General features: G+C 46.4%; 1 protein-coding gene across 2 annotated transcripts; it reads right to left on the reverse strand.

Annotated features, from left to right (window-relative positions):
• Positions 1-589: 589 nt before the first annotated feature.
• THRSP (thyroid hormone responsive) lies at positions 590-7,041 on the reverse strand. 2 transcript variants are annotated; one of them, XM_005908067.3, is made up of 2 exons: positions 6,407-7,041; positions 590-1,895 (listed from the first exon to the last, which is right to left on the reverse strand). In XM_005908067.3, exon 1 carries the CDS (start codon positions 6,880-6,882, stop codon positions 6,412-6,414), a length of 471 nt encoding a protein of 156 aa, XP_005908129.1. In that variant the 5' UTR covers positions 6,883-7,041; the 3' UTR covers positions 590-1,895; positions 6,407-6,411. The 2 variants fall into 2 exon arrangements, with proteins under 2 accessions (XP_005908129.1, XP_070221092.1); XM_070364991.1 differs by lacking the exon at positions 590-1,895 and adding an exon at positions 5,997-6,071.
• Between the last annotated feature and the right edge of the window lie 3,819 nt (positions 7,042-10,860).

The raw sequence follows: 10,860 nt of genomic DNA on the forward strand, positions 1-10,860 counted from the left end.
GCTCCAAAATCACTACAGATGGCGATTGCAGCCATGAAATTAAAAGACTCTTACTTCTTGGAAGGAAAGTTATGACCAACCTAGATAGCATGTTCAAAAGCAGAGACATTACTTTGCCAACAAAGGTTCATCTAGTCAAGGCTGTGGTTTTTCCTGTGGTCATGTGTGGATGTGAGAGTTGGACTGTGAAGAAGGCTGAGTGCCGAAGAATTGATGCTTTTGAACCGTGGTGTTGGAGAAGACTCTTGAGAGTCCCTTGGACTGCAAGGAGATCCAACCAGTCCATTCTGAAGGAGATCAGCCCTGGGATTTCTTTGGAAGGAATGCTGCTAAAGCTGAAACTCCAGTACTTTGGCCACCTCATGTGAAGAGTTGACTCATTGGAAAAGACTCATGCTGGGAAGGATTGGGGGCAGGAGGAGAAGAGGACGACAGAGGATGAGATGGCTGGATGGCATCACTGACTCCATGGACGTGAGTCTCAGTGAACTCTGGGAGTTGGTGATGGACAGGGAGGCCTGGCGTGCTGCGATTCATGGGGTCGCAAAGAGTCGGACATGACTGAGCGACTGATGTGATCTGAACATGGTCATGGTTATATTGCTGAGCTCTCCGCAACACCATAGAGGGTGGTTTAAAAGGAGGAAACTCACAGCCAGGAGAATAGCTAGGAGACTGATACAGCAAAGAGGTCTCAGCTCTTAGTTGGGACATCCTGGGGAAAGTGAGCTCAGTAGCTAACACTGTTTACAGTGGAAAGTGAAAGTGTTAGTTGCTAAGTTGTGTCCGACTCTTTGCAACCCCATGTACTGTAGCCCTCGGGGCTCCTCTGTCCATGAAATTCTCCAGGCAAGAATACTGGAGTAAGTAGCCGTTCCCTTCTCCAGGGGATTGAACCTGGGTCTCCTGCATTGCAAGCAGATTGTTTACCATCTGAGCCCCCAGAGAAGCCCATCTACAGTGGATTAGAAGTAAAAGATCCCACATAACTAGAATGAGGTTTTACTCTTTATGGCTTATCAAGTCCAAAAACTTGTCCAAAGTTTTTGTTTCTAAGCTCAGATTTCATAATCAGATTAGGTTTTGGAGATTAATAAAATTGTTTACATGTGATTTGAGATTAGGTGGCAGTATGAATATAAGCAGATGGACAAAATCACATGGTTCCACCTCTCTTCTCTTGAGTCCTACTTGTTAAAAATGAAATCATGTCTGAGAAAGCACTTTAGAAGTTAATAAAGATATGTACAAATACAAGATATTTTTATTGCTGCAATAAATAAGTTTATAGTTTATCTCTGCTCAATAGGCATAGGAGTGTGAACCACTCAGAGTTGAGGACTCGGCTTCTTAGTTCTGTAGGGTAGAAAGTAAGGAAGGACTAGAACAAATAGAAGTTGAGGGTGGGAGGAAAAATAGACCTATAATATTAGCTCTCACATGCCAGATGCTTTTGACTTACTGTTTAATTTTCAAAGCAACTTCATGAGATAGGTAACACCATCTCCATTTTATAGATGAGGAAATTTAGGCCACAATTGCAGTTAATGACTGCCAAGAGAGAAGGATGTGAACTTTGGTTAGTCAGATGCTAGAACTTCTGTTTCTACTGTAACACACTGACCAGGTGACAGACATGTGGTCCCTCATGAATCACTGGCTTCCACCCCAAGCTAGTAAGAGGAGCGAGGAGTTGTGAACAGCAGCAGGCAGCCTAACAGTGATGCAGTGATGAGTCCAGGAACTGGTGCTCAGAGGAAGGTAGGGAGGATTCCCAGACATCCAAATCATCGCTTGTAGTTGCAGGTCCAGGTCTTTCTGGTCTTAGCGTCATCAAGCTAGCAAACTGCACCATGTCTTCATCACAGGGACTGCCTTCTATCATGTGGAGTAAGCTGTGGGTGCACAAATTTAAAAAAACAAGTCAGTATAAGTTCACACCATTAAAGTGCTGTCACATGTCTATTGAAATAGGAAACCTATTGAAAAAGTGCAAGGGTGCTGTTTGTAGAAAAACCGTAGTGGCCTTACAGCACTATGAGAAGAATCTGGTTGTCAGAGCTGCAATACATCATCTAGCTTCATCTCTACCTTTTACTAGCAGGAAAACTACAGAAAGGTGAAATAAGTTGTCCAGGGCATAAAGAGATCAGTGCAGAGCCAGGACAAGAAGCTAGATTTTTTTTTTTTTTTTTTAACTTTTGTTCAGTTCAGTTCAGTCGCTCAGTCGTGTCCGACTCTTTGCAACCCCATGAATCACAGCACGCCAGGCCTCCCTGTCCATCACCAACTCCTGGAGTTCACTTAGACTCATGTCCATAGAGTCAGTGATGCCATCCAGCCATCTCATCCTCTGTCGTCCCCTGCTCCTCTTGCCCCCAATCCCTCCCAGCATCAGTCTTTTCCAATGAGTCAGCTCTTCGCGTGAGATGGCCAAAGTACTGGAGTTTCAGCTTTAGCAGCATTCCTTCCAAAGAAATCCCAGGGCTGATCTCCTTCAGAATGGACTGGTTGGATCTCCTTGCAGTCCAAGGGACTCTCAAGAGTCTTCTCCAACACCACAGTTCAAAAGCATCAATTCTTCGGCGCTCAGCCTTCTTCACAGTCCAACTCTCACATCCATACATGACCACTGGAAAAACCATAGCCTTGACTAGATGGACCTTTGTTGGCAAAGTAATGTCTCTGCTTTTCAATATGCTATCTAGGTTGGACATAACTTTCCTTCCAAGGAGTAAGCGTCTTTTAATTTCACTGCAGTCACCATCTGCAGTGATTTTGGAGCCCAGAAAAATAAAGTCTGACACTGTTTCCACTGTTTCCCCATCTATTTCCCATGAAGTGATGGGACCGGATGCCATGATCTTCGTTTTCTGAAAGTTGAGCTTTAAGCCAACTTTTTCACTCCACTTTCACTTCCATCAAGAGGCTTTTTAGTTCCTCTTCACTTTCTGCCATAACGGTGGTGTCATTTGCATATCTGAGGTGATTGATATTTCTCCCGGCAATCTTGATTCCAGCTTGTATTTCTTCCAGCCCAGCGTTTCTCATGATGTACTCTGCATAGAAGTTAAATAAGCAGGGTGACAATGTACAGCCTTGACGTACTCCTTTTCCTATTTGGAACCAGTCTGTTGTTCCATGTCCAGTTCTAACTGTTGCTTCAGCCACCACAAAAAACAAGTTAGAGTGTGTTGAAGTGTGTTACAGTGTAAAACTGGCTGCTCTTGTCTTCCAAGAGGTTTGGCAGGTCAAGGAGTGATGTATCTCACTGCTCTGCCATCCCTAATTCTTACCTCCAGCCCTTGCTGCAGAATTCTACAGTGCTAAGGAAATCTGTAGTGTAGAGGAAAGGAATTAGATGTGAGTTAGGCCAGGGTCCATTCACATCTTGGCTTTGCCATTTCCTGAGTAACCTCAGACTCATTTTCTCTCTCAGACCTCCAGGTTTTTTCATGTGTTAAAGGGAATTGTAATTTCATTAGATCATTGATATGCAAGTAATTTTAAACTATAAACCTGTTCAAGTGCCAATCCTTTTACTAATACCTTTATTATTCAGTGAATAAACTGAAACCCAGAGAAGTGAGCAAAAGCAAGGCTGCACAGCTCATTAGAGGTGGGATCAGAACTTGAACCCAGAGCTCTTGACCCAGCCCCCTTACAGTCAAGAAGAACCTCTGAAAGGCCACTCAGGGAGCTTCAAGAGGAGAGGGACACAGGGTTGAAGTTGGCAGTTTGGGTGCAGGTTTGAAGTTGTTTAGTCACTGAGTCATGTCCAACTTTTTCAACCACATGGACTGTAGCCCCCAGGTTCCTCTGTCCATGGGATTTTCCAGGCAAGAATACTGGGGAGGATTGCAATTGCCTTCTCTAGGGAATCTTCCTGACCCTGGGATTTAACTCAAGTCTCCTACATTGGCAAGCAGATTCTTTACCACTGAGCCACCTGGGAAGCCCAGGTTTGAGGTAGGGAAAGGGAAAATGACTGAGCAGAACTCTCTAGACTGTGTATTTAGGGTCCATGTGTACTACCCATCATTACAGAGTAGCCTCAGGAAATATGGCAGAGACTAAATCTGACGGAAAGAACACCCAGATCAGACTTCCCTGGTTAGGAATCTGCCAGCTAGTGCAGAGGACACAGGTTTGATCCCTGGTCCGGGAAGATTTCACATGCCACGGAGCAACTAGGCCCGTGTGCCACAACTACTGAGCCCACACACCTACAGCCTTGCTCTACAACAAGAGAAGCTACCCCAGGGGCTTCCCCTATGGTCCAGTGGTTAAGAATCAGCCTGCCAATGCAGGGGACACAGGTTAGATCCCGGGAAGATCCCACTAAGCCTGTGCGCACGACTACTGAGCCCTGTGCACCCTGGAGCCCATGCTCTGCAACAAGAGGAGCCACTGCGGTGAGAAGCCCGCGCACCACAGCTAGAGTCAGCCACACTCACCGCAACTACAGAATGCCTGCATGCAGCAATGGACACCCAGTGCAGCCAAAACTAAACAAAGATAAAAATGTCCAAGTATTTTCACATTTACTGTAAAAAAAAAAATAGAAGCTACCCCAGTGAGAAACCCGTGCACTACAACCAGAGAAAGTCCGTGCAGCAACAAAGACCCAGCACAGCCAAAAAAAAAAGAATGCCCAGCTCTGGGGCCAGTCTTGCTTTTTTTATCCCCTTACCAATTATGCGGGGTTTCACTGGTAGCTCAGCAGTAAAGAATCTGCCTGCAATGCAGAAGACTCAGGTTTAATCCCTGGGTCAAGAAGATCCCCTGGAGAAGGAAATGGCAACCCATTCCAGTATTCTTGCTTGGGAAACCCCATGGACAGAGGAGCCTGGTGGGCTACAGTCCATAGGGTCAAAAGAGATGGACACAACTTAGCGACTAAACAATTATGTGACTTTGGGTGAGACACTTCCTCTATCTGGATTTAATTTTCTTACAGGTAAAATGAGGATAAAAATTCTGCCCAAATACTTACATCGGGTGCTTTGAGATTCCCACGGACATGGACATGGTTTATCACCGATGAAGCCAGCTAATGGGAACAGGGCTGGCATGTGACACAGGATCAAAATTGGCAGGTGTTGTGGCCAAATTTCTCCCATCTACCCAGGAGTGACCCACCCAAGACCGTCCCAGATCCCCTTCCAACCTCCTACCCTGTGTGGCACCACCACCTGCTTGTCTAGCTTCCTTCACCTACACCTCACAACCCCAGCCCTTCTGGGCTCAGATCCCAACATGTATGTATATGTCCTCTCAACTGGGCTTCCCAGCAGGCATGCCTCCACGGTGGTGTGCCTAGTACAAGTTAGAGTGTCCACAAGGTGGTCCTTTAACTTTCCGCTTGGCTGGCTGCAACTTGGGATGGCCAGAGCACCTCTGCTAGTTGCGGGACTCTGGTGAACAGCCTCAGTCATGTACCCCGGCAGCTTCACCCATGTATCCCAGATGCCATATAAATATAATTCTCCATATCCCATAACTAGAAAAAACGTTGGAAGCAGTGCCACACACACACACAAAACTCACATTCAACACCCGAATAAACACGTGCCTTGGGTAAGGTTCTTCATTTATAAAATAGAAATAATAAAACCCATCTTCCTAGAATTGTTATGAAGATTAAACGAGTTCATCCTATCTCAAGCATTTAGGGACTATATTGACATTTATTACATGCTCAAATAGAAGCTATTATTAATATGTGACATCAGAGGTTCTTATTTTAGAATTCATGGATGGGCCTCTGAAGTTGCAAATACAGTCATATATATGTCTATATGCCTAGACTCTGGGGAGAGAGTCCTTGGCTTTAATCAGATTCTTAAAGAAGTCAATGGTGAGAACACACTTGTTCAGTTCATACAGCTCCAAATATTCACATGAAGTGATGCAAAATATTAGTTGCTCAGTCATGCCTGACTTTTTGCAACCCTGCGGAATGTAGCTCACCAGGGTCCTCTGTCCATGAAATTTTGCAGGCAAGAATACTGGAGTGGGTAGCCATGCCCTTCAGGGGATCTTCCTGACCTGGATTGAACCCGGGTCTCCTGCAATGCAAGCAGATTCTTTACCGTGTGAACTGTCAGGGAAGTCCAAATATTTGCATACTTACTAATAAATGCATACAAGTGCACATAAGGCATGCACACACCAACCACTTTTCCTTATGTTTCCATAATAGTTCACCATGATTACTCACCAATTCTGGGTCAGAAGGAGAGTAAGACAGGCCTGGCCTTGGGCCTTCCTGGGTTGTGGTCTCAATACTCAAAAGCGAGGGTGGCTGTCTGAGAGCCGGGCTCGCCCTTTCCCACTGGGTTCACAATTGCTCCCTCTCCTCCCCTGGAATGCCCTCGGTGGACATTAGCACGGCCACCATTACCTTTCCTACACGGCCTGTCCCATTTTCTCCTGGTATCTCCTTGTCACCTCCTCCGCTTTCAGGGTAAGATGGGTGAGGATATGATGAAGGCTAGCGAAGTGCAGGTGGAACTGGGCTTCCAGGTCCAGCTGCCCCAACACGCTCTCCTCCTCAGCCTCTTCCATCGCTCCAGCTTCAGTCTCAGCTCCCTCGGCTTTGCCACCTGCCACCTTGGCCTGCCACTCCTGCCGGGGCAGCAGCCCATGCTCCATATCCATGCGGATGGCCTTGAGCATGGTGAAGTAGTTGTAGAGATCGGAGGCGCCCGCCTGGGCATGGTACCCGTGTGTGCTCAGCTGCATGTCCCGCAGAAGACTGGGGATCATCACCACCTGCTCCATGTTGCGCACCACGGCCAGGTACCGGTCCATGACGGTCAGCAGGCAGTTCTTGGGGTAGCGCTTGGTCAGCGCCTGCATGATGGCTTTATCTTCCATATGGAGTCCCGCAGACTGCCTCGGCCTCTGTTTCCAGGCTGTTATTTTTATGTCAGTATGCACAGCAGTTTGACAGGATGCCAAGACCCAGCCAGTAGGTCAACACAGCCCTCTTTTAGGCCAATCCTAGGGCTTGGGTCCCAATGTCCTGTATCAGGTGATCCATCTGCCCAGCAACAGAACTGCCAGACTTCTGACTGTCATTTCAGTGTTCTGTGACTGCGTCAGAAAGAGCCCGGCTCCTCCTTCATCAGCTTGCAGAGCCATTTACAGGGCAGCCTTTTCCTTTGGCAGCTGGTGCACTTGACCCTGAGGCAATAATTAATTCTCTCAGGTCACCTAAGACCAAGCTGCCCACTGGCTATCTGTGTCTTAATGTCCAACTTGCTTCTTTCATTTGGGTGCCTCAGCTGTGAAATGAACTAGGGAAGAGGGTCACGCAATGAAACGGCTTAATGTGGGACAAAGAGCTCTCAGATGGGAGCCAGAAGTCTGGTTCTGCAATTTCTCAGTTGTGTGTTGTCATCGTTTGCTAGTTAACTCTTAAGAGCGCTCACTTTGCATCAAGTACTACACTGAGCTCTTTCACCCAGTCCATACAATGAGTGCTTTAACATTCTCATTTTACCAATGAGAAAACTGAGGTGCACACAGCTAAAGTAACTTGCCCATGGTGCCTTTGGGGCTGGGATTCCAGCCTGGGACCACCTCTCTCTCACCTCCAGTTAGGAGTCTAGACTGATGTGTGAAGTTGCATAAGTTATACAAGTTAACAGGATCCATCTCTTTGTCTGTAGATTTGAGGTGTTATTGTAAGGAGACAAGGCTAAACAAAATGCTTTGTAAATCACAAAGTGTAGTCCCCAGATGTATTATCCCTTCAGTTGCTGGATTAATGCTCAGGTCCCTCTCAATACTAGCCTGTAATCCCATGAGTTATGAAGCTTCGTCTTCACCATTGACCCAGTGTTTCGGCCAACAGTCTTGAGATAATAATCCCTTGCATTGCCACATTTTCACAGCTGGCAAACTGTGTTTGCTATACTTCTTAATAATTAGAAAAATGAACCCTAGTGAGAGGTTCCAAGTTTCACAAGTTAGTAGCAATTAGTAGCAGAGTCAAGTGAACAAGGCCTTCTGGGTTCTGAGTCAGGCCCTGCTTGCAACTCTACTTTGAGAGGGAAGATTTACTAAGTACCTTCTGCCCCAGCATGGGAGGAGACAGGAGGAGAAGCGCATGGGAGGTCATCTTGTCTCAACTAGGCTACTTTCACCCCCACTCCGGGCAGGGCCCCTCTGCACCCTCCTGACTGGGGCTCACCCACTGGACCACTTCCTTCTACTCCTATGCCCGGAGGCATGAGATTGTTTGTCTTTGTATTGAACTGGAATCTAACTCGCTACACAGCCCCGCCACCCCTCCCCCATGAAATCAAAACATTCACCCTATCCAAAAGTCATGGGCCTTAACTCTGCTTATATGAGCACAACAGGATAGTGTGAAAAAACCATCTTTAACTTGCTTAGTCACACTGCAGATTGAGCAGAAAAACATTAGTGTCCCCCTTTCCAAATGAGGAAACTGAGACTCAGGAAAGGGGAGTCTCAGACATGACAGGAGGAGGCCCAGCCCAGCTCTCCAGGCCTCAGAAGAAAGTGACAGCCATCCCTCTCTCCAGGACCCCTTGATGGGCTGGCCAGGCACATGGCTGCAGATGACCTGGGGTCACCCTGCATTGGACAATTGGCCTTGCCTCTCTAAGGCACAGAGGGCAGTCAAGTCCAGCCATGGGTCTGCTGTGAGGGCAAAGCTTCCACTTGTAACCCTTTCTGTATTGCAGGTTGTAAGCAGAACACAGAGCACGGTCAACTCCTCTTCCCTCTGGCTGTGTGACCCTGGGCTAGTCACCACTCCTCTTTAAGGTTCAACTTCCTCCTAAGTTATAATAATGATAAGAGCAAGCATTGACTGAGGATTTGCTATCCTAAGCTAAGCTGATACATGCAAAGTGCTTAGAACAGAAGTCAACTCTCCCAATAATCCTATGGCGTAGATAGTCTTTGTTCACAGGAGGAAATTGAAGCCTAAGAAGGTCAAGTAATTAGTCTTAAGATGCACACTATTAGCTTTTAGACAAACAGAAATTGGAATTAGTGGTAAATCCTGCCCACTGATATTAACAGTTATGAGGACTAGAGACAACATTTGTGTGTAATACCTGATATATATTGCAAAACCTCAGTAAACATGCACTGCCTCCTGGCCATTCCTATTTCCTATGCTATGCTCCTAATTTCTCCTTTATTCTTCCATTCTAGGGCTTGCTACATACACTTCCATTCCCTTTGTACCTATCCTGGTGCCCAGACCTGCAAATGCTCAGTAGATGCTGGCTGATGGATTACCATTAGACTCACTTTCTGATGCACTCTAGAGTCCTTGGTTATAATGTCCAGTCACCTTGAAAAATAGGGTCCCTGGCTTGGAAGGAGGCAGTAGTGAGGCCTTTGACCCAGTGAGGGAGTCCAAGTGGCTGCAGCCACACATGGCCCAGGCATGGCAGGTGCTCAAAATCAGCTCATGGGCCTGACTCTAAAGGGAGGCTCTTTTCCAGACTTCTAGGAGAGGTACGCCATACTCCTGTCCTGGCAGTCTTCCTCATACACACTGTTCTTTCTCAATATGTTAATGTAAACAAACAGTTTGCAATATACATTAGCCAGAGGACTTCGCTTGTGGTTCAGTGATTAAGAATCCAACCTTGCAACAGTGCAGGTTCCATCCCTGGTCCAAGAACTAATATGCCACATGCCATGGAGCAGCTCAGCCTGTGTGTCCCAACCAGAGAGTCCATGCACTGCAATGAAAGATCCCACACGATGTAACAAAGATCCTGTGTGCCATAGCTGAGACCTGATGCAGCCAAATATGTATATATATGTATGTATAAAGAACCTAAAGGTGTGGGATGGGGTGGAGGGTGGGAGAGAGAGAGGTTCAAGATGGACAGAACATATATATATATTTATGGCTGAGTCATGTTTTTGTATGGCAGAAACCAACACAACATTGTAAAGTAATTATCCTCCAATTAAGATGCATTAGCCCGACATTAACTCCGTCAGTCAGCTACATGGAGAATTTGCATAAAACTATTTCCTAACCTATGAGTGGAAAACAGCAAGTTTTCTAAATTAATAAAGTGGAAAAATATAATTTTAATAGATTACTTAAGTAAACATTTGACTAATTCATTTTAGCCCTAAAATACTTTTTGTTTGCTTTTTTACTTTTCTAGGAAAATACCACACCATGCTGCTTGGGAATCGAAGTTCCCTGGCCGGGAAATCAAAACTACACCCTCGGCAGTGAAAGCACAGTCCCAGTACAGGACTGCCAGGGAAGGGAAAACATTCTTAAAATATCTTTCCTCTGGAAAATGGGGCTTCCTCTGTATTTGAACATCCAGGATGGCTGAGCAGTGGATTTAGCCAGAGACCAGGAGTCTGGACACTGTGGTTTGGGTTCTGGGGCTGCGTCCAGGTCCACTTGTGACCAGGCTTCCTGGGCCCTAGCATCCATGACTGTAAAGGGAAGGGTTTGGAGATCTCTGAGGAAAAGGCCTTTCAGTCCTGGTCGTATAATTCCTTCTGAATCCATGTTTGGGTCACTAAGGATATCATTACCCAGGTCTAGTGCCTTTCTCGTTAACCCAGGTCCAGAATCACTGACTCGGGTCTGGAAAACATGATGTTCTGCTTATAGACAGGGCTGGGAGAACTGAGCCAGAGTGGTGGGCCGGGCAGGAGGGCCCCATCAGCAGTGGCCTCCTGGGCCTCCCTTTCCCCATCTATTCAACAAGGGGACTGGTCTTCATTAAGTCCTCTGAAGAAGGAATTCATAGGGCCTGGACTCCATCTTAGGCCTGTTCATGATGATCATGCTCAGCCACCTTTCCAATGGACTCTGAACTCTGT

The sequence above is a fragment of the Bos mutus genome, chromosome 29 (assembly GCF_027580195.1).
Source record: "Bos mutus isolate GX-2022 chromosome 29, NWIPB_WYAK_1.1, whole genome shotgun sequence".
Classification (NCBI taxonomy): Eukaryota; Metazoa; Chordata; class Mammalia; order Artiodactyla; family Bovidae; genus Bos; species Bos mutus.